This window comes from Ursus americanus, chromosome X (assembly GCF_024610735.1).
Source record: "Ursus americanus isolate L20-20 chromosome X, mUrsAme1.1.p, whole genome shotgun sequence".
In the NCBI taxonomy this organism is placed as follows: domain Eukaryota; kingdom Metazoa; phylum Chordata; class Mammalia; order Carnivora; family Ursidae; genus Ursus; species Ursus americanus.
Window position 1 is genome coordinate 107,364,105 of NC_142164.1, and position 26,825 is coordinate 107,390,929.

At 42.1% G+C, this 26,825-nt stretch overlaps 1 protein-coding gene across 14 annotated transcripts in view; it reads left to right on the top strand.

Moving 5' to 3' along the window:
• The window catches only part of SH3KBP1 (SH3 domain containing kinase binding protein 1), a 322,979-nt gene that overhangs the window by 200,270 nt on the left and 95,884 nt on the right, over positions 1-26,825 (top strand). For 13 of the 14 annotated variants that reach the window (XM_087860197.1, XM_087860193.1, XM_087860198.1 and 10 more), the window contains one exon: positions 24,516-24,591. In XM_087860197.1, the coding sequence (XP_087716323.1) occupies positions 24,516-24,591 (76 nt within the window). Of the gene's footprint in view, positions 1-2,226; positions 2,328-24,515; positions 24,592-26,825 lie in introns of those variants that run through there. The other variant, XM_045801272.2, reaches the window with a different exon arrangement.

Sequence of the window (26,825 nt, forward strand, 5' to 3'; positions counted from 1 at the left end):
TAGGTTTTGCCTGATGCCCTTTCTCTGTTCCAGGATCCTAGCTAGGACACCCCATTACATTACATCTCCTTAGGCCCCTCTTGGCTATGACAGTTTCTCAGACTTGCCATGTTTTTGATAACCTTGGCAATTTTGAGAAAATTTGCAGAATGTCCTTAAATTAGCATTTGTCTGATGTTTTTCTCATGCTTAGACTGAAATGGTGGATTTGGAGAGGAAGACCACAGTGGGGAAGTGCAGTCCTCATCACGTCGTATCAGGGGCGCATCCTATCAATGTGACTTCTCACTGTTGATGTTGATGTTGGTCACCTGACTGAAGTCATGTTTATCAGGTTTCTTCATTGTAAAGTTGTTCTGCTTTTTTCCCTTTTCTAGAGCCAACTCTTTTTTTTTTAAAGATTTTATTTATTTGAGAGAGAGAGAGAGAGAGAGACAGAGTTAGCGACAGAGATAGTGACAGAGAGTATGAGCGGGGAGGAGAGGGAGAAGCAGGCTCCCCTCTGAGCAGGGAGCCCGACTCGGCTTGGGGCTCGATCCCAGGACTCTGGGATCATGACCTGAGCCCAAGGCAGATGCTTAACTGAATGAGCCACCCAGGCGCCCCTAGATTCAACTCTTTAGAAAGAAGTCACAATGTGTACCTCACACTTAAGGAGTGGGGAGTTCCGCTCACCTCCTTGAGGGAAGAGTATCGTCATAAATTAGTGGGAATTCTCTTGTGCAGGAAATTTGTCTATTCTCTCCATCCTAATTAAGTTTTGATTAGGTGATTTCTTATCTGCCCCCTAAATTCAAAATGTTAATTCCCTACTGCCTGCCCCGCCTTGCCATTCACAGCCTACTGACATCTCCCACATGTGTTTTCTTGTGTGATATATAAACAGACCTATGTCTTATTTACCCAAGTGGATTGCACATTTCTTGAGCCCTGAGATAGCATCTCATTCAAAATGCCCTATACCACAGGCAGTTACTAAATATTGAATAAATGGTTTTTAAATTAGTACAATTTAAAAATTCAAAAACTCCCCATAGGTGTAGGAAGTGAAATGGATCCTCAGAATGTGAGTATGTGAGAACTGTGGTAAAGTGAGGGTACTGTTGCCTTGGCACCCTGCCTTGTGATGTTGTCCTGAATTCGTGATAGTGGCTAATAGGGTGCTTACTTTGTACCTACTACTTCATTAAGCACTCCACGTATGTTACCTATTCAATCTTCCAGACAACTCTGTAGATTAGTGCTTTTATCCCCATTTTATAGATAAGGAAACTGAGGTGAATGGATATTAAATGAGTTGCTCAAAATTGTACCACTGGGAAGTGGTCCAGCTGGGATTTTGATCTCAGACACTCTGGCTCTAGAGTTTTGTTTTTTTTTTTTAATTTTATTTATTTATTTGACAGAGATAGAGACAGCCAGCGAGAGAGGGAACACAAGCAGGGGGAGTGGGAGAGGAAGAAGCAGGCTCATAGCAGAGGAGCCTGATGTGGGGCTCGATCCCATAACACCGGGATCATGCCTTGAGCCGAAGGCAGACGCTTAACCGCTGTGCCACCCAGGCGCCCCTGGCTCTAGAGTTTTGAACTCTTAGCCACTGGGCTCTAAATCCACTGAAGTGGTGATTAAAATGATATCTCATTCGGGGCCAAAACAGCATAGCTATTTAAACATTTTATTCCAGTCTGTGAGGATACTACCGATGACATGGCTGGCAATAGTTTTGCTGGAGTTTTCCTGGGGCGAATGTTTCTATAAAGCCATGGTTGTTTTTTCCTTCTTCAGTTTTTTTTCTTTTTTTTTTTTTATTGAGTAATTTTTGTATATTACCACTAATTTCATGTCTTTAAAATACAGGTATTTTTATCATGGACATTTCACATACAAACCATATTCTAGATCTCTGTCACTCCCCATCAGATTATCTGTTCAGAGATAGTGGGCTTTTTATTTTCTTTCTGATGTTTTTAAACAGCAGTGGCCGCTGGGTACTGCCAAATAAACACTCCTTCAGTGTGTTCCTTGTCTGAATGGTCATACCTGTGGGTCCCCGGGAGACAGCTACATTCTCGCAGCGACGCAGGCGAGGGAGGAGGACTTCTCGCAAAGCCACCCAAGCCATGAATTGGCCCTGGCTTCCTGAGCCGTAAACAAACGCGAGCTTTGTTCTCCCTATTGCTCATTTGGTCCCAAGTATGACTCAGGGTTAGGCTGGGTCCTTCAGGCTCTGTGCCTTTGGCTGTTGGAAGGAAGTGGGAGGGTTCCAGGGTAGTTCTGGGACCTTTTCAAACTGAAGAAAGGAGGCTGACTGCATGATGGGAGAAGAGGTATTTCTTTTTTTGCTTTTAGAGATGTAATAAGTCCCCTTAATCTTGCATCTTGTCTGCGCTGTTTTCTAACAAGACTTGTAATGGGTTTGCCCTGGTGGGTTACAAGAAGTGTCTGCCTGCCAGGATCCCCTCAGGGGGAAGGGGGGTGCTGTGGATACGCTAAGGAAGAACCTATAGTGTGGAGGAGCCTTTTCTAAAGTCAAATGTTGCACTGGAGCTCTGTAGCTGTTTTAATCCCCCCACCCCTTTGGTCAATCCGGCCATTGATTTTTACAGATGTTTTCAATTCCTCCGTGTCTTGGGTTTTCATGTGCGCATACTGCAGAGAGTCATTTAGATGGGCAGTTTGCACAAGCAGTGACTGTTACACCATGCCACCGAGATGTTTAGCAATTACAGATGTTTGTGCAGTAAACAAATCCAGCTTGCTCTTCAGGTTAACTTAGGAGAGAAGAATATGTCCACGCAGAGTGAGCCAGCTACGGGGCATTTCACTCTAGGGAGGCATGGACATTTGGAGCTTTCCTGGTGAGTGGAGAAGCTGTGAGTAGTGACTTCTGGGTGCTGGTGAACTGTTGTTGTTTTTTTTATAGAAGTAAAGATATTTCTCTAATTTTGTAGGACTGAGCATTTATATTCATTTGCTTATATATACAGTAAAATAAAGACACTAAATTATTTGGCTTTTTAAAAGTTTGCTAGTGATAGGTGCTCTTGTTTCTCTCTGCGAGTTGTTCATATTTGTCTACCTAAAAGCAGAAGTCTGTCATTTTCCAAACACAAAATAAAATTCCCTAAATAAACCACAGGATAAGTAAGGCTTACGATGCGTCATATGCCTTCCATATTCCTGTCTCTTGTTAAAAAAAAAAAATTTTAAAGCGGAGAGTGGATGATATCTATAAAATATGTCTCTTTGTGTCTTTTGCTATTGGCTTTAACTTGTAATGTCTTCAGAATTACATGAAAAGGAAGATAGCATGACAAAAGGAAACACATTGTTTTATCACATTACTTTAAGAGTAGGAGAACTTCTTGAAAAGTTTTTTAATGGCGTCTGTTGCTTGTCTAGAAGGACGTGAGTGCAGGCAGCAGCTGGCTAAAATAAAAAATATACTCATCTGCAATGGACTGAGAGAATTTTCTTATTGAAAGCTATCTTAAAAATTTTTTGCTGCTGCTAATTATTATTATTATTTCCAGATATTATTGTTTTGAGTTCTGAAAAGTAGACTGACAATTAGATATTTATATGCAAAATTTGGCTGGTGACTCTTTGAGAAAGGAGTGAAAGCATGTTGATTGTAAGATGTGACCTATGGAAAAGGCTCAGCAATGGCACTGGGCTCCCACAGGAGCCTCTCTGGCTCCCTCAGGCCAGGGCCTGGGGATGGCACAGGCAGGGGAGCCCCTGGGACCCGCACAGGTTTTGTGAGTTCTAAACTAATTTGCATAATTGAACCCCCCCACCACCACCGGAACGAACCCTTTGCCTTATTGGTTTCTCAAAATGGAAATAGCCCTGTTACTTCTCTGATTACAGGAGTTCTTTGCAATAATTATTATAATAATAAAAACTTACAGTTAAAGAATATGAATAAATTGCCCTTAATCCTATTATCCAGGAACAACCATTTTATATGTATCCTTCAGACTGCTATCAGAACAGGAGTGTCCATGCAGTATACACATGAGGTCATATTAAATGTTACCTGTTTTTAGAACTTAATGTATTATGGGCCCCTCTCTTCTTTCAGACAAGTGCACAGTTATCCCTTGTACAGGCGTACCACCATTTATTGAACTGATCCTCCTGTAACTGTAACTAAAGATTGCTGCTACATTTTTAATATTAAAAACAGCATTCTTGTATATGCATCGTTGTACCTGCCCTGATTATTTTTGCAGGCTGAATTTTTTTTAAAAGATTTATTTATTTATTTATTTATTTATTTATTTATTTATTTATTTATTTATTTGACAGAGAGAGAGAGAGAGAGAGACAGCCAGCGAGAGAGGGAACACAAGCAGGGGGAGGGAGAGGAAGAAGCAGGCTCCCAGCGGAGGAGCCTGATGTGGGGCTCGATCCCAGAACACCGGGATCACGCCCTGAAACGAAGGCAGACGCTTAATGACTGCACCCCCCAGGCGCCCCTGCACGCTGAATTAAAAGAGGAATTTCCAGGTTAAAGGCTGACTTAATTCTGGTTTGTTTCGTTTATAATGAAAATAACCTAAGTATGTGTTAAAAAAATTCCAACAGAACAAAAGTAAGACTCTCTCAGTCTCATGCACTCAGCTTTACTTCCCAGTGGAAATCGCCAATAAAGCTTTCTATGTACTCCTATAGAAATGTAGAATGTGTTGGGGGCACCTGGGGGGGGGCTCAGTCGGTTAAGTGTCTGCCTTTGGCTCAGGTCATGATTCTAGGATCTTGGGATCGAGCCCTGCATCGGGCTCCCTGCTCACTGGGGGTCTGTTTCTCCCTCTCCTTCTGCCTGCCCCTCCCCCTGCTTGCGCTCTCTCTGTCTCTGTCAAATAAATAAAACCTTTAAAAAAAAGAAATGTAAAATGTTTTTATTACAGTAAAATATACATAATACCATTTATCCATTATTAAGTGTACAGCTCAGTGGCATTAAATACATTCATATTCATGGTCAACCGTCATCACCATCCATCTCCAGAACCCAGAACTTTTTCATCTTCCCACAATAAAACTCTGTATCCATCAGGAGCGCCTGGGTGGCGCAATCCTTAAGCATCTGCCTTTGGCTCAGGGCGTGATCCCAGTGTACTGGGATCGAGCCCCACATCAGGCTCCTCCGCTGGGAGCCTGCTTCTTCCTCTCCCACTCCCCCTGCTTGTGTTCCCTCTCTTGCTGGCTGTCTCTGTCAAATAAATAAATTTTAAAAAAATCTTTAAAAAATAAAAAAATAAATAAAACTCTGTATCCATCAAAACACTAACTTCTCATTCTCCCCTCCACCTAGCAACAACCGTTCGACTTTCTGTCTCTATGAATTTAACTCTGCTGGGTACCTCTTATAAGTGGAGTCATAAAATATTTATCCTCTTGTGTCTGGCTTATTTTACCTAGTGTGATGTCTTCAAGGTTCACCTATGTTGTAGCAGGTGTCCGAATTTCCTTCTTTTTTAAGGCTGAATAATATTATACTGCATGGCTATATCACAATTTGTTTATCCTTTCTTCCACTGATAGACATTTAGGTTGTTTCTACCTTTTGCCTACTGTGAATAATGCCAAAATGAGCACTGGCCTACTGATACCTATGTGAGTCCTTGCTCTCCTTTCTTTTGGGTATACTCCCAGAAGTAGAATTACTGGATCGTATGTAATTCTATTTTTGATTTTTGTGAAACTGCTTTACTGTTTTCCACAGCAGCTGCGCCATTTTGCATTCCCACCAGTAATGCACAGGGGTTCCAGTGTCTCCACATCCTTGCCAGCACTTGTCATTCTCTGTTTGTTTTATAATAGCCATCCTAATGGGTGTGAAGTGGTGGCTCATTGCTGTTAGATCTGGTGTTTAATGTGTGTTCATGTTGCCTATCACTAAGGGGAAAGGATACCATTCTTCTCATCTTAGAATAATGAGTTGAGGAAAAGGTCTTCTGTGTGAGAAGCCCGATGAACTAGCAGATCAGTTACACAGTCCCAAGAGATGGCAAATGGCTCGAGGGAAGGACTAGGCCCCCTATTCCTCATCCCTGGAGAAAAGAGATGCAGGGAGCCCAGGTAGTTGCTTGCTTTCAGGGTTTTAATGGTGACCAGGACTGCTGCTTCTGTTCACCGCCCCCCCCCCGAAGGTTTTTGGAGAGTGGATTCAAAATAGATCTTCTGAGAAAAGATGAATTTCTTTTTTATGCTATCGTTAAGTCTAATGATAGTACCTCATTTATCCTACATAGTAGGGAAAGCCGCTTTTATGATTGATTTTTTTTCTCTCCTCACCTTCTACCCTGGAATTCTTTGGGGATAGGAAATGAAAGTCCTTCTTTTTGCACATTCACCGAATCATTCGATTCAGTTGATATTTTACAGTGGAGTGGACTGAAGTATCTACAAGAATTTCGCTGTGGCTATCTTTTCTTCTTTACTTATATCAATAACTATTTCATAATATTTATAATCTTGAAGTTTGTAGATGCTTTTCATTCCTCAAAGTCAAGGTTTTAAAAATTTCTGTGTGGCCATTAAAAAGATCATGCATATGGACCTAACTGGTCTTTTTCTCGCTAGTATTCTCACTACCTGTAAAATGATAGTCTAGATAACTGAATTTCAGCGGGATGGATTAAGTTGAGTGCTCTATAAAAACTGGCAACTTTATTTTTTCAAGATTTTATTTATTTATTTATTTATTTATTTATTTATTTATTTATTTGCGAGAGAGCAGTGAGCGATCAAGTGCGCTCACGCCTGTGAGTGGGGGGAGGAGCAGAGGGGGAGGGATCAGGAGGGGAAAGATTCTCAGGCAGACTCCATGCTGAGTGTGGAGCCCGTTGCAGGGCTCATCCCACAGCTCCAAGATCATGACTTGAGCCAAAACCAGGAGTCAGGTGCTCGACCGACTGAGTCACCCAGGCGCCCCCAAACTGGCAGCTTTCAAACAAGCTGCCCAGCTTACTTTGCACAATGGTGTGTCTTTTCTTACCTTCAGAGAATTTAGATCACAGAGGTTGTTCAGTCAGCAACCTGTTTTGTACTTTTCTGTGGCATCAGAGGCCATTTAAAAAGGATGAGATGACAGCCTTATTCTCAACGCAGGCTTTGAATGGTGGCGGCCAGATTCCAACTAGATGTGTGCCCGTAAATGCTCTAGAAGCAAACGGAAGGAGAAGCACAGTAACCCCTACTTACACCTCTGATAGAGCTTCCGCTCTCTCTCTCCACCTGGGCTATAAAATGAACAATTGACAAATTAAGAGTATGTGGGAATTGCCTTAAAAGCCACTTCTTTATCCAAAGGCCATCGTTAAGCCATTTCATGGATGGCCCCTGACTCCGGAGTCTCACCTCAATTAAGCTTGAACTTTCAGGAATAGAAGAGGCAATGTTTGGACAACTAAAGGCAGATATTTGGGGTCTCTGTCATTTAGAAGCTGTATTTCTGTTTTGCTCATTAAAGATGAGGAAGTTAGAAGTGGTAAAGATGAATTTACTGCCTCATTTTCCTTTTTCTTCTTTCACTTGCTAAGCATTTTCACCCACCAGCGATTTTAATATGTTTTGCTCCATTTGTTTTGGTAGCATCTGTTCCGTCTGTTCTTTTTATTTTGATTTCTTAGTTGGGTTTTTCATTTTCTGTCTGTACCAGAGGCAGTTTTTCTGAGAGTTCTTGAGTACCTTTTCTAGACGATTAAGAAAGTGGATGAGGGAAGCAATGATATAAAGTACCAAGACGTTCGATCCTGGAGTAGTCCCGACTTGCGCTCCTGCCACAGTGCTAGTGCTAGCCCTGTCTGCTTGCCGCACCGAGAGAACTGGCCACGTTATGTGTCCCGTGTGTCTCATTTCAGATAGAGTTCTTTTGCTTCGAACCCCAGTACCCCCTTCACATTCAGGTGTTGTTAGAAACAGAGAAAGTCGGCTTGCTCATAATTTAGAATCCTATTTTTTCCAGTGATGGGAATATAGATATTGTTGTTTCTTGATTTGCAAGAGGCTGAAACATTACAAAGCTGGTAACTTTGTGCCCACACATGTAAGTAATCTGCCCCAAGCGATGCACTGTCTCTTCGCAGTATAGGGGTGAGCAGGACGTAATGGATGGGCGACCTTACTGTGCTTCCCAGTAAGGGGATAGGCTCTCTGACATTTTGGTGTAATTTTTGTATGCACTGCCCAAGAGTTCAAACAACTCCAGGTTTTTTCAACTAGAGTCTTCAGTCATAGGGTCACTAGGCAGGAGAGCAGAAACGCGTCTAAATAAGACATGAAAAGAGGTCTTGAAAATATCAGTGAGGCCAAAAGAGATACAGCCAGGGAGGGATCGCTGTTTCCAAGTACTAAGAAATGGTTTTATGGGGCCATAGAGCAGTATGTTTGTGACTTTAGTCTAGAAAGTCTATATGAAATGAAGATTCTAATGTGGGTTGATTTTCTTGTTATGAAATTTAATGACTAGAAAGAGACCGGGGTATCCAGAGAGGAAGTGACTGAAGGCAGTGAATGGAAATGGTCGAGAAACTAGAAATCAGGAGCTGTGGACAAACAGTGGTTATCGTTGCAAAGAGAGAAGGGTAAACAGAGTTTGGGAGGAAGTGAAGAATTACATGGGGTTTCAGGGTTGCTTGTTCTCTGATCCCCCGATGGCTGAAAAAGGGGACCCCTCTATAACCTGAGGCATGGTGATCGGGTTAGGAATAAGGGGAAAGTGGCCAATACTGAGGCCTGATAAAGTCTTCCTTGTTCTATGGCAAGGAGGACGTGGAAATCCTTTCCTGAAAGTCCCCATAGAATTGGATAGATAATTTTCTGAAACCCATCTCTGTGAAATAAATTAAGTATAATACCTCAGGAGTTAGGGAGTAGGCTAGAAACTCCAGAAGTACGATGCCTGCTCTTTGTCCTCCTTTGTCACCATCTTCCGTGAATCTGTGTTGTTTTCGTGGCACGGAGCCTGTAGTGGGACTTTGGGGAAGGCACCGAGAGGAACTGCTGCTCTCAGGACCTCAGAAGTGGAAAGCACTGAAAAGAACGTTCTCCATTGTAATAGAAAAGGACAAGGAATTTCTCCAGACCAGAAAATGCATCAATTGGGATATTTTACCGTGCACATTTCCCCCCCCCACCCCTGTAAAACGAACAAAATGTACCTTTTAAAAAATAACGTAGAACTATAAAAAGTGCCTCTTAAGAAAGCCCATGATTAAAATAGGTGATTTCATGTTTTGTTTTGTCTTCCAAATGAGGGTTTTCTTCCCTTCTATTTTGTGTGGTTTGGCGTCTTTGTGTATGTTACAGAGAAAGGAGAAGAGAATGGGGAAATATTTTAGTACGGGAAAATGAGAACATGCAAAATGAGTAATGAAAGACATACCATTTGATCATTTGGTGAGGATCTAATTTGCCTAAAACTCATCGTGCACCCTAGAGAGAATTTCCAGCCTTAAGAGAACTCCTTTTGTACCTGAAATTTGCTACTGAAAAGACTTGTAACTTTGAATGAGTGAATGAATATGCATGATAGCCCAACACAAGACTGAATTGAACTTTTTCTCCCGCAGATCAGAAATCATTCCACTAAAAGATTCCTCTTAAAAGTGCATTGATTCAATCCATCCACACCCTAAACTCAGTTCCCCTTTAAAAATTAAAAAAAAAAAAACACGCAGGCGTGATTTTTGAAAAGCAGCAAAATCAAAGTATGTTCACATTAAGTGGAGATGGTTGTCAAATAGCTGAGAAAGGAAAACAACTGTGAAATCTATGTGATTGTAAGATTGTGATACACTTAAGTAAGTAGTTCTAAAAGCAGGGGAAAAATGAAACTTCAAAATTTGGGGGGCCTGGTTTTCATCACATTTGTTTTTTCACCCATCTGAGAAACTGTAATCATTACTTCGGTTTGTGTTTAAAAAAGGGTTTTTCTAAAAAAAATTAAAATAAAATAAATAAAAAGAGTTTTTCCTTGTGAAGAACTGGAGAACCACTAGAAAACAGAACAATAAAGCCACAGACCCCACGCAAATAGATGCCACCCTTTCAATCAGTACTTCTTCAAATGCTGGGAAATGAGGAATCTAGAAGTGTTGTCTTTGATCATACATGAAAAAGTTACAAAGTAAACTCAACTTTTTTTTTCAGTTCCTGTCACACATGTGAATATGAATTCATGGGTTTAATTGGAAGAGCAGGAAATATATATTTTTTAACTTTGAAAATGTGATACAATACCTTGATACTTTATTTGGAACAAAATTAATTGGAAATGATTTTATATCATCTACTTAGTCAGTGAGGTTAAGAGCTGATGAATAACTCGAAGTAAAGGGTGGTGATGAATCGTAGGCAATGCTCCGTGTGGGTGGTGTCTTGTGCATTACCACCCTGACTCACTTTACATCTGATGTTCTTAACATCCTTCCTGATGACTTGGAAAGGGAAATATAATGACCCACTAATAAAAGCTGCATGTGGTTTCTAGTTCGGAGGTGTTGCATATCAAATCAGGCCTTATGGAAAGAAATCAGTAACGTGGAGAGGTAGGCTATCCTTTCTAGTTATGTTAGTGCATGTTATTTTCTTAAAACTTTATTTTTTCCCTCATTATAAAAGTAATAACTGGTTGGTAGAAACACTGGGAAGTAGAAAAATATAAAAGAAAGTAAAAAGCACTGTAATTTAATCACCCTGGGGCGAACCCTGTTGACTTTTTTTTTTTGTATTTACTTTCAGCCCTTTTGCCATACATTTTTAACTGGTGAGATCATACCACACGCATACGTTTTTTCACACACGCATCCTTGCACATCTTTTCCACTTGGCATTATATAAAGTTTCCCATGTCATTAGAGACTTAGTGAAACATCTCTTTTAAAGGCTGTGGGATGTAAGGCTTTAGATAACCTCGAGGATCTGGGAGAACTGGAATTTGGTGGTTGCATTGACTCCCGTCAACATGATGTTTAAATCTCCCACTTTATAGCTGAAAACACAGCATCTTCTTGAAAACATAAAAAGCAAAGTAATGTAGGAAAGCAGTCCGGGCTCGCGGGCTGTGCAGTGGTGGGCACTCTGCAAAGGTCTGTTGAATTTGATGCACTGCCTATAAGGTCCGAACAGAGTTCCGGTCATCCCATCCTTGCTGACATTCAAAGAAGCCTTTAAGAGCAGCTTTCGGCAGGAGCCCTGGCTGCTTCCAGGTAGAAGACTGTGGGAATCCAGCTTTTTACATCTAAGTGTCTGTCAGTAATTTCTACTAGTGGCTTTAGAAATCCGTACCACATGAGTTTATGGTCTCATTTGGCCCATGTTTCTTAACTGCCTTGGAAGGAGTATCTGGCCTAACGATTTAGGATTTCTTCATCCATTATTGAATGGATGCCAAGCTTTGTAAAAGATGGCACGGAGTGATTTTCTATGGTGGTGTGTTTGCTCCTGAGTATCAAAATTCTCAGTAAAAGGCTTTCTGTTCTCCGACAACAGGCCATTTTTCCCAGACACACGCCTTGTTGTTTTCCCATCGTTAACAGTAGATAACAGTTTGGATGCAGCCAGAAGCAGTTGGCATGGGCCTGTATTTGAGGGGCTTCTGGAACAGTCTTTTGGCCACTCACTGTAGGGCGCCACCTTAACTGAAGCTTTATTGACCTGAAAGCTCTGTGGGTTGTCGGCTCTGGCCTTAGTTGTTTCTCCAATTTTCTTTGTTCTGCCTGCTTTTCCTCCCAGGCAATGACTATATGGTGATTGCTGTTGCTTTTCTTCCCTGCTCAGTTCTCAGAATTATCACTTTGCTCCAAGCTTGTCTGTGCCGTGTGACTGTCTTGTAAAAGTCGCTTCATGCTCTCCATTCCCCAAGCAAAGAAACAGTCCAGTTAACCTGCTGTTTTAAAAAGCTGCTGTAATCGAAACAGTCATTCTTTGTAACTAGATTCATAAAGAAGCATTATGATAATTGATTTTTTTATTCAGTAAAATTCAATAACAGCGATAATGGCTAAGCACTTTACATACATTTTTTCCATTTAATCCTCCTAGAAAATCTATAAGGTACGTAGTATCATTTCCATTTCAGACAAGGATACAGGGGTATAGAGAGGTTAAGTAACTTGCCCGACATCCCATAGTGTTAAGTCTGTGCTTTTAGAGAGGACTCCTACTTAATACAAAGTCACTCTTCTTGCTAGATGGTATCCTGAGAGGGGGAAGCTTTATTTGTTCCATTGTTCTGTCCCAAGCACCTAGAAAATGCATTGCACACGGTACTTTCTCCATAGATCTAAATAATTTTGATGAACGAATTTATTGTTGACTGAAATAAATTATGAATATTTAGTGCCTCCAATGTGCAAGATGCACCAAAGAATACAGAGATTACCCAGACACCGGTCTTGCCCCACCCCCACTTACATTCTAGTCCGTGAAACAGACATATACATAAGTAGCCGTGAATCCAAAGCAGAGAGGGTAATGCGTGCTGTTCAGGAGATTCAAAGCATCTGCAGTAGGAACACGGAAGGGGTGCAGAGTGTTCCACTGGTTGACACGTAGGATATTTTCATGGAATGCACAGAATTTGCATTCACCCCTTACTGTCAAATATGGCATAGTAACTAATAACTAGAGTGCCCTGAGATTAATTTGATCTCTCTTTGAGGATCTCCATTCTTGAGGCACCCCGGGGTCCTCTTTCTGAGTATTTCACTCTCTGTCTAGAAGACATGACCAGTGTGTACCTGACCTCTGCATATATTTAGGAAGTTTCTGTTTTGAATAAGTATGTGTCTTGAACTTGTTCTTTCCAATGAAATAAAATATAAAGATGGTATCATCGAGTGTTTAAGTTTTGATGCAGTGTTCTCCCTTCTTCTGTAAAATCGGGGGGACCAGATGATTTAAAAAAAAAAAAAGAAGCGTTGTTCTTTGGGAGTCTGTGGAGCAGGCAATGTAAGTGAAGAGTGAGCCCTGCAGCATTAAAGCCAGAGCTATGTAGCAGTAGCCAGACTGAGAGAATGTCTTTCTGGAAGCAGTAGGTTGTCTTTCATAGAAGTGGAAGGAGTGTTCCCTGTAGGACTGAAATGAGCTTCTGGACAAAGATGGGTTTGTTCTCCAGCTCACCTCATTTGATGCTCTCTGCACCCCTGATTATTTTGTGGTTGAATATTAAGTAGCTGGATATCCGAGGCTCATGAGCAGTTTCTTGCCATTCTAGTCGACATTCATACATAGGGAGAGAGGAGTGTACTCTGAGCCTCTTAACAATGTGTGGTAAGATACACGTAACGTAAAAGTTCCATTTTAATCATTTTTAAGTGCATACTTCTGTGACATTAAGTACATTTACATTGTTATGCAGCCATCCCCACCATCCATCTCCGGAAATCCTCTCATCTTGCAAAACTGAAACTCTATACCCCTTAAACACTAACTCCTCATTTCCCCTGCCCACAGCCCCTGGCAGCCACCCTTCCGCTTTCTGTCTCTATGAATCTGACTACTCTGGGTGCCTCATGTGTGTGGAATTGTGTAGTATTTGTCCTTCTGTGACTAGCTTATTTCACTTACTATAATGTTCTCAGGGTTCATCCATGTTGTACCCTGTGTCGGGATCTCCTTCTTCTTTAAGGCTGAATAATACTCCAGTGTATGCCCTAGCCTTGTAAATAGCAGTTTTACTTGAAAACAAAACAATACAACATTGCTGCAAATATTACCTTCTCTCTGACCGAAACTATTTCATTTCCTTTCGTTACTCTGAAGGGCATGAAAGGTTCTCTGGAAATTTCTTTCTTTTTAAGATTTGATTTATTTATGAGAGAGAGAGAGAGAGAGAGAGTGAGCAGGGGGAGGAGCAGAGGGAAAGGGACAAGCAGACTCCACGCTGAACACAGAGCCTGAAACGGCTCGATCCCAGGGCCACGAGATCATGACCCAAGCTGATACCAAGAGTTGGATGCCTAACCGACTGAGCCGCCCAGGGGCCCCTTCTCTGGAAATTTCTTTTGGGGAAAGAAATTCCCATTTTCGTTTCTAGCTTAAGACATTTTTGGAGACATATTTAACTAGACTGTTTACTTTAAATTTGTCAGATTAGAAAGATAATTTTTCATATGTGTCAAGAGCTTATGTGTCTCTGTTTTTTAAAAAATATTTTAGTTTTCAAATGGTAGATTGATTGGTATTTTAACAGTAAGCTAACTGTTCACAACTATCACAGGCCTACTATTTTTCTACAAAGCGTCACCACGCCAGCCTCAGAGCACTGAGAACACATTCACTGTGATTCTTCCCATTAGGATAGATATTCTCCAAAATGCTTCCCTGAGCCCCGGCATCAGGCTGGTTTGCCTCTCTAATCAGGATCTGAACTTAATGTTGCTCTCAGCACGTCTTTGGCACTCAGGACCTATGCAGAATGCATATATGTAGACTCAAGAATGTAACAGAGTTTGGGTTTTGTCCACGTATATTCAAACCAGTTCACAGTCACCGACTTCTCCCTGTGGTTCCTGTGATATGGAGAGGTCCAGATACTTCTTGAACCTCTCTTTTACATTCTTAGTTTCACTGCGTCGGTTGGGTCATTGTGTCAACTTCGCATTTATTAGCTCCTCGACTTTTGCATGCCTTTACTTTCTTCTTTGTTCCTCCTGATCTGCCAGATCGTCAGTCTCAAAGTCGCAAATGTGATCATGGCACACCTCTGCTTAACCAGTTGCCTTTTAAGATAATGCACGAGCTTAACGTTGGCCCCAATTACCTTGCTGGCCTCCAACCAAGTACCTTCCCTTCCTTCGCCCATGACTGCATCCCCCTTCCCCCCACACGTTCTCACCTTCACTCCTGCTTCTCTTCAGCTAGAATACCCTTTCCATCATTCTCTACCTGGCAAGTTTCTGCTCACTTTTCAGAATTTGCCTCAAGCTTCATCATTGCGGTGAGACTTATTTCCCAATGTGGAACTGTTAATGGCTCCTGTTTTCTCTTCTAGACCTTTATTGTAGTGTTTATCCCTTTGTACTATGGTGCTCTGTTAGAGTCTGTCTCTGCTGCTAAATTTTGAACTTAGTAAAGATCCAGGACTCTGTCCATCTCATCTTTGTTAACCCAGCCTTCCAGCATAGATCATGGCTCATGGCAGTTCCAGAAAAGAATGCTGCATGAATGGATGAACGAATGAAGGGAAGGAAGGCAGGAAGGCAGGAAGGAAGGGAGGGGCAAGGAAGGGAGAGAATGGGGCAGGCCAACCTTCACTTTTGAGGTATAAAGGAAAACTAATTAAGTATGGTTTTACCCTCAAGTATGTCATAAAAATGTCATGATCCATTGTGGGCTTCATGTCAATAGCCATTTGGACTTCACTTGAACCTTAAAAGTGAGATGGGATTCAAAGACCCTGGGGGAGGAGGTGCCATCCCGGGTAAGGGAAATGGCCTAGACTAGGTTGTGACTGAATAAATCAATATATTTTAAATCTGGAAGGCATCTTTGTATGTTAATTGGATTCATACAGCTACTTTATAGGAAAATTCAGACTTGGTCCCCAAAAGTACAGCAAGTTTCCTGTTAAAGCGCTGGATGAACAAAACCCAAACCAGCCCCATGGTATTCACTCCTGCCTCACCATCCTTCTCTGCCCTTACCCATACTCTTTTCAAATTCTCCAGATGCATCTAAAAAGAGAGCATTGTTAATCAAAAGATAAAACTAATCCTCTAGTAGAAGGAAGGTTTACGGTTTCCTTTTATCTGTCATAACAGCGGAAAAGAGTCTTTTAGAGTATAATGGCGAATTGTATTTTGTCTAAGTGGTACACGAAATGGGAATTTGCTTCGGCTTGTTCATCCTCTGTGAATAAGATGATCCCACAACAAAATAGCATGCAGGCTTCTCTCTTGGGAACAGTGGGGGTAAAATATAAACAGTAGTTTCATATACTGTCAGATGTTTGGAGAGCTGCCTTCTATGATTTTAATGTTGTCTGAATGTGCATTCTCCACCTCACTGAGCGCTTCAGGAGGTTTTGGTTCGTTCTTCCACATTGTGTTTCCCCAGCATGAGTAGAAGCCCCTGCTAAACCTTACTTTGTTTTGACAAAGAGAAAATCCTACCCTACCTGTGAATATGTTCTAGGGTTCTTTCCAGTTTTTTGAGGCATGGTCTCTAGAGCTATTCGGAATACAAACAAATGACCCAAATGATCAAATCCTGGCAGAAGACAAAGTGCATGATAAATGATAGAATTGGCTGAAATTCAGGTACATCTTTCTACTGATACTCACAAATGCACACATGTGTCTCAGAGAGGGAGAGAAATACACTAATATAAAACAGACTTCATATATACACCTTCAGTAGAATGATAGATACTAAAGTTTTTATTGGACAGATTGAAAGAGTAAACCCCAGAAGGCCTAATGGAAGCATCTACGATGGGCTTTGGTGTTTTATATTCAGAGAAAGTTTGCCATTAGTCTTAAGAGCACAAGGGAAAGACACCAGCCGTTGAGAGATATGGCAAGTTGCAGCAATTGGAAGTACATTTCTTCGGGGCTTTGGGAATTTATATAAACAGCCATTACGTAGCAGTATATATTCTGAGTGGGTTTTTTTTCCTGAGTGTTTTGAAGTAGATACAGTAAAGGGTGATGGTGGAGGTTGACTAAAAGTTGAGTCTCATGGGAGATCAGAGGAAGGAGCCCAAATTGGGGAACAGCATCCTTGTCTAGAAAACTAGTGAAACAGTCCCTCTGCTAGTAACAAGGATCTAGGCAGGGGTCAAAGGGGAAGGGGTAAATCTGAAACCAGGACCTTGGTGATGCGTTTGATATGAGAAATAGAGTAAGAGGGTAATCAAGGGTGGGTTCCAAGTCGTGAGTCCAGGAAACAAAGAGGATGAGCCCTGAGAATTTAGGAGACAGAGGTAGTGATGTTTATCCAGTTATTCCATACACTACTCATTCTTGTGATATGTTAATGGGTAGCACAAGCAGTATGGTTTAAGATTAGAAAACACTTAGATAATGTTAAGGATAAAGTTAAACAGTAACTACAGGACTTCTCAGAGCCTTTAATATGCTATTATGCAAGGATTAGACCAAGTGTTCTGTGTTTCCCATAGTTACCAGATTGTGGGATTAGGTGAATTGGCAGTTGGTTGGTTGGTGGAACATCTTGGGAACATACTTTGGAAAATTATTTCAAATTGAGAGAATGGTGTGTGTGTACATATACCTGGATGATAATGAACCCTCCATATGAGGGTCTTTTGATCATAATCAAACTTGAGAGAATGTGAGGGAACAGGCTAAGATGAATATTTGGAAGTCATAGGCAGAGAACTGTCTACCAGAAACATGGCTGAGATTGGGTTCTTCTTTATGGTGACCAATAATTAATAGGAGCTCAGGGGCCTGTGCATGGGTACAAGGGAGTAAGGCAGGAACAACAGAGGTCTAGGAAGATATCCTAGAAAATATGCTGTCACCAGAAACTATGCTGGAAAGATCTGATACGTGGCAGTGACAAACCATGAGGCTCCAAGAGGGCCACCTGGTCTGGTTTCTCAAGAAGGACAGCTCCCCTCATTCACCAGTTGTGTTGTGGGAGGATGCGAATGCCAGGGCAGTGGGTGAGTCCATGGCGTCCCCAAACTCCCTACTCCATTCAACACTTACCCTTCATATCCTTTGTGGAGGTCGGAGAATAAATAACATCTAGGTCCTGCTCTCAAGGAGGCCACTATTTCTGAAGAGAAAGAGGGAGAAAAGCAGTTAAACTTCTAAGTGTAATACAGTTAACAAATGCTTCTAAAGCAGCTGTGAATCTGACAATGTCTTCAACCATGGTTGGGCAAAGAGGTTTAATGTAACTTGAAATATTGCTAACTTTTCAAGACAGCCAGGGAAATAAACATTATATGAGTAACAAACTGTTAAGTTTTAAGCCTGATTTTATAATCAATAAATGGTGCTGGGAAAATTGGACAGCTACATGCAAAAGAATGAAACTTGACCACTCTCTCACACCATACACAAAGATAAACTCCAAATGGATGAAAGACCTCGATGTGAGACAGGAATCCATCAAAATCCTAGAGGAGAACATAGGCAGCAACCTCTATGACATCAGCCAAAGCAACCTTTTTCATGACCCATCTCCAAAGGCAAGAGAAACAAAAGATAAAATGAAGTTGTGGGACTTCATCAAGATAAAAAGCTTCTGCACAGCCAAGGAAACAGTCAAAAAAACTAAGAGGCAGCCCACGGAATGGGAGAATATATTTGCAAATGATGCTACAGATAAAAGACTGGTATCCAAGATCTACAAAGCACTTCTCAAACTCAATATGCGAGAAACAAATAAACAAATCATAAAATGGGCAGAAGATATGAACAGACACTTTTCCAATGAAGACATACAAATGGCTAACAGACACATGAAAAAATGTTCAAAATCATTAGCCATCAGGGAAATTCAAATCAAAACCACAGTAAGATACCACCTTACGCCAGTTAGAATGGCAAAAATTGACAAGGCAAGAAACAACAATTGCTGGAGAGGATGTGGAGAAAGGGGATCCCTCCTACATTGTTGGTGGGAATGCAAGTTGGTACAGCCACTCTGGAAAACAGTGTGGAGGTCCCTTAAAAAGTTAAAAATTGAGCTACCCTATGATCCAGCCATTGCACTACTGGGTATTTATCCCAAAGATACAGACGTAGTGAAGAGAAGGGCCATATGCACCCCAATGTTCATAGCAGCATTGTCCACAATAGCTAAATCGTGGAAGGAACCGAGATGCCCTTCAACAGATGACTGGATTAAGAAGTTGTGGTCCATATATACAATGGAATATTACTCAGCTATCAGAAAGAACGATTTCTCAACATTTGCTGCAACATGGATGGGACTGGAGGAGATAATGCTAAGTGAAATAAGTCAAGCAGAGAAGACAATTATCATATGATTTCTCTCATCTATGGAACATAAGAACTAGGAAGATCTGTAGGGGAAGAAAGGGATAAAGAAAGGGGGGGTAATCAGAAGGGGGAATGAAGCATGAGAGACTATGGACTCTGAGAAACAAACTGAGGGCTACAGAGGGGAGGGGGGTGGGGGAATGGGATAGACTGGTGATGGGTAGTGAGGAGGGCACGAATTGCATGGTGCACTGGGTGTTATACGCAACTAATGAATCATCGAACTTTACATCAGAAACCAGGGATGTACTGTATGGTGACTAACATAATATAATAAAAAAAAACATTAAAAAAAGAAGATTACTTTAAAAATTATTTTTCTTGTAGCACTGTTTAAAAATGGACTGAAGTATGCATCTTTGGAGATGTCAGAATTGACATAGTGGTATGTGAGGTGTTTTAAAGGTGACCTCTGTCTCTAGACTGGAACTACAAATATATTTTCTTTTACGGGACCATGCACTTAATCTTTAGAATTTTGAGTTGTATTTTACTCTGCCACATGTCCTGTGTGTATCAGATAGTTTAAGCTGAGCCAGCCAAAGGCGGGCAAATTGACGGTTGCTAATGTAAATTTCCCAGCGAGCAAAAAAAGCTGCCATTAGAAGCTCACAGGAGCCCATTGTAAGGATGCTTCTTTGTGCTTTTCTCTTCTGGCTCTGACATGAGCTGGTCCCCCGGGCTTCTGGCCCCCTGGGCTTCGGCTCTGCTCCTACCTCTCCCTGCTGAGCACCAAGAGGACTTTTCATAATGCCATCAGTTATAGGTGTTCATGAAAGGAGTGTTTAAAAAGAAATGTTAAAAGTTTACAGTGCATTTTAATAGTTTGTGTATCTTTCTGAGTTATGATGGCAAATGAAAGCTAAAAGCGTGTGGATATGGGTATCTATACATACTGTTTTGTCTTTTCTCCTGTCACTATGTCCTGTAGCCTATATCTCTCCGTATCCTGTACATGACTAATTTGGGGTAACCATGCCCAATGGCTGGATGCTTCTCAGCACAGCACTCCGGAAAACCCAGTGAATCGCTGTTTCAGTGTTTGCGATAGTGTGTGGCATTGTCCTGCCTTTTTGTCTGCTTCCCTGCCTTGCATCGAACAGGCACTTAACAAATCTGTACTGAGCAGAAGAGGAAGGAATACTGTTAGACTTTGAGTGCAGTAAAAGGAATGCCTAGAAAGAGCCATCCTTTATCTTATATTTTACCAGCTGTTTGAAAAGTCATCCTCTGTGTTTGGCTTTCCTTGAGCACTTGAGTAAGGTCTACGTATAGCCTCTCAGAAGATCACCATCTTCTGGAATGGGTATCCGAAAGCCGGTCTACCAACAGAGAGGCTTCACTGACTGCTAGAATATAGGGAGCTCTCTCTTTCTCTCCCCCCCCCACCCCGCCACCAATCCACTGAACCTAACCCTTTGTGATTAAGAGTTATATGTGGTATTCTTGGAGAGGAGACTTTCAGAGATGAGACTTAAACTCTCCTTAACATTGTCCTATAATTAGAAATTTTCATACACTTAAGGAGTTTGCATCTGAATTAGAATGAAGTCACAGGAGTGACTTGATTTGAGCAGGACCCTGGTCTCACACTCCAGCAATCACAAAGAGAAAAAGATATATTCATCATTGGGGAACTGGATTCCACTGGGCTCAAATCCAGGGATTGTCTTTCCTACAACCATTAGTTTCTTCATTTTGGCACAGAAAAGGAAAAAAAAAATGGCTCGCTCCAGTAACTGAAATCCCATGGGGTTATCTTTCCCAATGCTGTAGTACCAGATCTTGTAGGGCTAGGAGTATATATCATTCACCTACTGTACAAAAATCCCCAGAAACTTTATTTCGTACTTTTGTCAAGAAAGCTAATAGGAGAAAGACTTCTGGTCTTAAATATTCAAAGGAATGAATTTTTTGAATTATTTATTTTTAAAAGTCATTTTTTAAATGGAGATTAGGGTGTGGTAGGAGAGACAAAAGTTGACAGCAGCCTGGTGATGACTGTATGTGGAAGTAGGTCAATAGCAATAGCAATACCGGTATCGATCTATACCGGTAGCAATCAATAATTGTCTTTTTGTAGAGTTTTCAGCTTTATACAGCCATCCATATGTATTTCTGCTCCCAGACCCAGCAGCAGCTTCAGACTTGGGGAACAGGCAGAGCAGAGTAGCATCGATGTGGGTACTAAGAAGTGTTTAGGCCACAGCTCAGAGAAGAGGAAATGCTGGGCTGAGCCGTGGAGTGGAACTGGCAAGTGTTCCTTCACAAGGCAGATGGTAAAATGGGCCTGTTGCCCGTATCTCAGGAGTGAAGGAGCTGTGACCTGAGCAGAGTCAACATAGCCCCCAAGTGTATGGCCAGTCCTTGTCCTGGATAAGCCATCTTCTCGGGAGGGCAAGATCTCGGAACCCTGCTGAGGAAACAATGAGTAGAGATCTTGAATCTTCTCCCACAGCTGCTGGTAGCCTAACATCCTTCTTCACTGCCTGCTTGGTGGATGAGAGATGTTTGGATGGGATTCCCTGATTTTTCTGTCCACTTAGGCCTGACCTTCAATTATGTATGACCTATGTGTGTACTGGAGCTAGGCATTGCCCTTTGAAAGTTGGGATTCTGTTCACTCATAACCCAGTGGACCAAAGATGTTTTCAGTGGTGTAGGGGAAGCTGAAATCCTGGTGGGAAAGCCGTATTTCATTGCCCCTTGTCTTTGTCTGTGTTCTTGTCTTTGTTGATACAAAACCATCTTTCCGTCCATTCATCCATCTGTCCTTTAACCCATCCATCCTCTCAGGGATCCTTTGGTGAAGGATCTCATAGCCACCTGGGCTCCCCATTCTTTCCCCTCAGTGATATTGTCCCTTTGTCAGCGCCACTAAACTCTCGTTCCTTTCTGAGCTGACTGATTTAGTAGGAATGACAAATTGTTATGCCAGCTGAGAGCAGGGAAGGTAGAAGGCATCAAAGCCTACTGGAAAGAGAGCAAGAAGAGGAAGAAGAGTGAAAAAGATGGTTTATGATTTATCGAGTTTTGAGAAAAGGCACCTGCGTTGTTAATCCAAGAAAGGTATTTGGTCAGTGCTGAGGGAGTCCCTCCCACATCTAGGTCAGTGCTTCTCAATCTGGAGCGCACGTCGGCGTCCCCTGGAGGGTGTGTTCAGACTGCCAGGCACCATCCCCAGAGTTTCTGATTGAGAAAGTCTAGGGTGGGGCCCGGGAATTTGCTTTACTAGCAAGTTTCCAGTGATACCAGTGCCACTTGTCTGGGAACCATCCTTTTCTAGGCCTAGGTCCTAGAGAAGAGAGAAATAGCTGAACGATTCCCATCTCTGGGACGCCTGGGGGACCAGGCTGAGAGGGGAGGCACTTGCCTTACTCTTGACCTTTAATCATGGCCCAAGAAGAGGAAAGAAGGCATTAATTTAAGTCTAGCACCCCTGGCAGATGAGCACATTATCAGCCTCACCATCACCCCTGTTGCTGGGATCCACACAGAGGTCAGTGTGCTGTATTTTCTGAAATAGAAAAAAGAACAGAGCAAGTTCTGCATTCATGTGTCTTTCCGTATAGAAGTAAGTGTACTTAACTGGTGGCTTCTGTTGATGTCTCCTAGCTTGCACTGGCCTGTAAACCAGGGCATCAGAGACCATGGGCAGCCCTTCCTTTTGTTATTAAATAAGGGAGAGTTGTAAGAACACACAACCCGTGAAGGTTTCCCTAAAAGAAGGCATCTGGTTTAAAGCCCAAACCATTGGAAGCCTCCTTTTTACCCAGAAAGGAACCCAAGTCAGGATTGAGCAGTGTTTCCTTCTGTGTTTTCCTGATTTCCTCTCTCCACTGTCAGTAATCACTCAAGTTTTACTTTGTGATGCTTTGTTCCGGTCAGTCCATAAGGGAAGAATGGAGACGGAGGCGGACGCCGTCGGAAACGTTAACAGGAATGTGAATGACATTTGAAAGTGTCTATTTTACCATCACTTCCTGATTTTTCAAGATAATTCTTAAGACAGTTTTTCGTCAAATTTGACCTTATGGCTGAATAACAACATGCTTTTTCCCTCCTTGATGCTTCCTTGAAATTACAAAAAATTATTAGTTTGAGTACTTAGCAGCAGTTGAGGGGTGGCATGATATTTTGGATTTCATTTTTTATCCAATTTAGAAAGCCCTGTGGCACTAAATAAAAATGTCACTGCGTAAAATGTAAAAGCTTTCCATCACAAATGTTTTTAAAAATTCATGAAGGGCTGAGGATTTGATTTATCTTATCCTCTTTCTGTGATTTATTCGTATTTAATGTTAGTTTCAACATTTGAAGCATGAAGAACTTTTTCAAATTAAAAACTGTGGTGAATCAGTTTTATTTGAACCAACATTCCACCGGGCCAGTTTTTGAATTATGCAGTTCATTCCTCTTCGTGTGTTTGAGGGGCAGATATGTTTGGTTTTCCCAGTGGCTGGAATTCTCACTAGGGAAACCGTTCTTTGCTGGGGAGCTTGAGTCCCCCAGCTACTTGGTGTTGACAGCTGGTTCCCTGGATCCAGAGGCAGTTTCCTTGGGCATTAAGCGTGATCACACAAACGGGGCAAAAGAGAAGGGTGGGAAGAGACCTCACCTTTGGAACCATCATTTTGTTTGCTGTCTGGTTTTTTGTTTTTGACACTTTGAGCCTCTGAGTTGCCTATGTTTTCGGGAACATCTTTAGTCAGAGACAATATCAGTCTTTTCTGTGGATGGTTTATAAATAATAAATGATAATAGAATTAACTTTGAATGAAGGAAAGAATATAAACTCTGAGCAAACTCATCTTTTGTTTTTTGGACTAGTAAATGAACACCTAGGATCTGTGACACTGGCCTCTCTGAAAGCCCCAGAAGGTTAAAAAGCTGGGGGGAAGAGGGCTGCGGGCCCTCCGTGTTCCGCCTTTGGTGCAGATAGAGCTGTCCTCGAGGACGTGGGTGTGTTTACTCAGACCCTGCAAGGCAGGTTGGCTTTTCCATGGTTAGGAGATGTGGTAAGGCACTGTTGCTCTGGACACTGGCTTCTGCCTAGCCTTCCACTTGCCTGTCCACCTGTCCCTCTGGCCCTCTGTCCCTTTATCCTTTCCTTCTTTCTGTATTTTTATTCTTTCCCTCTTATTCCCCTTCCTCTAGTCCGCAGGCACTTGTGAGCATCTCCTCTGGGCCAGGTGCTGTGCCCCCACAGAGGAAATGTGCCTGTCTAGTCTGCGGAAAATAATCAACCTTTTAATGAGGACACCAAGGAAGAATGGGAATAAAAGGTACTGAGTGCCCCCAAGGATAAAGCCCTTTCTACCTGCTTCTCCCACTTGTTTGTCAGTGAGGGTCCGGCCCGTCAGAGAACGGCAGCCACTAGACAGAGCAATGAAAACTTAAGTGCGTGGTTTTTCAAAGCGGTCAGGAGCATTTCGTCACCATGAACTTGATTTTATGTCTTTGCTTAATGGAGAGAATCATCTCGTTAAGTAAAATGTTCTCTTTCCTCCTCAGACTATTGGAAAGAAGTTACCTCCAGCCACAGCAACTCCGGAGCCGTCAAAGCCAGAAATGGACAGCAGGACGAAGAGTGAGTTTCCTTATTTCTCCTTTTTACACTTGGAAGCAGTTAAGGATTTTCTAGTCATTGAAATGCCTTTGAAAAATCTTCACGTAATCTGAATGGCTATTTCACTTTTTTATTTTAAATGTCAAGGTAGTTAACATACAGTGTTGTATTCATTTTGGGTGTACAATATAGTGATTCCGCAGTTCTTTACGTTACTCGGGGCTCACCATGATGAGTGTACTCTTAATCCCCTTCACCTTAATGGCTTTTTAAAACGCATCGCAAAAAATGTCCCAAATGTGTTTCACGAGGCCCTGCCAGTGGGTGGGCACAAGGTAGGTTCAGAACTCCTGGGGGTTTTCTCCTTTCTGGAACGTGGTTCTTTCCTGCCACCTGTATCTTGCCCATGTGCAGAACCAGGGCTTATCCATGTATACCCAAGCACTTAGCATAGTTCGGAAGGCAGAAAGATTCTAGAGAATGGCAACTCAAGTAGTTTGGGGATTCACAGGCCTTCAAGTCTCAGAGGCCCTATCTTCTAGCCTCCACCCTCAGCCAGCCCTCCCAAGCCCTGCCTTCCTGCCAGCATCCTCCATGCTCCTCGGCTGCAATCTCTCTACGTACGCATGTCTTTCTTCCATTGAGCCAGATACGCTCTTCCTATAATTTTTACCCATGAATTTTAGTCTCCAAGTCTATATTGGTATTAGCCCATTTTTCTCCTAACAGCTCTTTAAGTATTTGAGGATAGCTTTCTCCCCAGAACCTTCCCAAAGGGCAGTATTCCCTACTCTAGATTGTTGCCACTTAAAATACAGGATGTCCAGGTACATTTACGTTTCGGATAAACAGTGAATAATTTTTTGGTTATAAGTAAGTCCCATGCACTATTTGTTGTTTATCTGAAATGCAGATGTACCTGGGCAGCCTGAATTTGTAGTTCCTAACCTGGCCAGCCTCCAGTTCCTTTCGTTATCCTTCCAGTAACCAGGGCATTCTGGACAGGCTCTGGGCAGAAACAATTACTTCAATTCCTTCTATGGATTTTATGTTTGGTTTTTTTTTTTTTTCTTTTCAGCCTCAGATTTTCTTATGAAGATAATATGGACAGACTACTAATCTAGTTTAGAAAGCCAAAGATTGAGAGACCATAAATCACACACATATCATTATGATTAATAGAAGAGCCAAGCATAGCTTTATTCTTTTAATTGCAAAATAATATACCAGAAGCTCGTATTGCAGGGCAAAACAGGTAGTTTCAAGAGCGAATGAGTGATACTGCCTTAGACTTAAGAAAATGAATTTGTGGGACTTGCCAAGCCAAAAACGGCAACTTTGATAAATAAGCGCACGGATGGTACAGACGCAGGTGCTAGAGCTCGGCCTTAATGCTTCGGGCTCAGATGAGATCTACACGCCTTCCGTCTGTTCATGGTACAGGCTCCTGATACTGGGCAGAAAGCCCCCTCGTCGGAGACCCTAACCCCGCGGTTCTCACACTTGAGCGTGCTCCAGCATCACCTGGAGAGCTGGGCCCTACCCCCCACGTGCTGGGTCCCACCTCCAGAATTTCTGAATCACTGGTCTGGGGTGAGGTCTGAAAATTTGCTTTTTTAGGGAATTCCCAGGTGCTGCTGCTGCTCCTGGTTTAGGTCCCACACTTTCAGAACCCCTGTTTGGAGCTCATACAGGTTCCTGAGGAGAAACTGGCCCTATATTTATCAATGCGGGTTATATAGGCTTATCATGCTACACCTGCCTTTGGGCACTAAAGAATCTTGAAGAATCAAACATTAAATCATTCCTGCAAACATTTCTCTTGTTGGACAGTGGCCTGTCCTTCCCACCATTCCACTACTTATTCTGTAGTTATGGCTGTTACCAAGTTTATAAAAGATCACTGTTATTAGCAAAGTTGCTTAGACAGCCGGAATGGGGAATAGGCAGGAGAAGAAAAAGGAGAAGACCCATCAAGCCTCAAAGGTGATTGGAATGTGGTCCCTAGGACAGGCTGTCCTCCTGACATGTGACAACTATTGGTCTTTACCAACCTGACTTGTTTGCAGAAATAGTAATCGGAGAAACAGAGAATTTTTCTTCAATGAGTTTCCATAGAAGTAAAGTCGAAATAAGAGCTTCCATAGCAGTAAAGTTGAAATTCCCTGTAGATTGTTCACCTCTGTCCAGAGGAAATAGGATCTTGGGTGACTTGTGGGTTGCTTTTGGGGGAGGCTGAGCAGTAGGGACCCGAG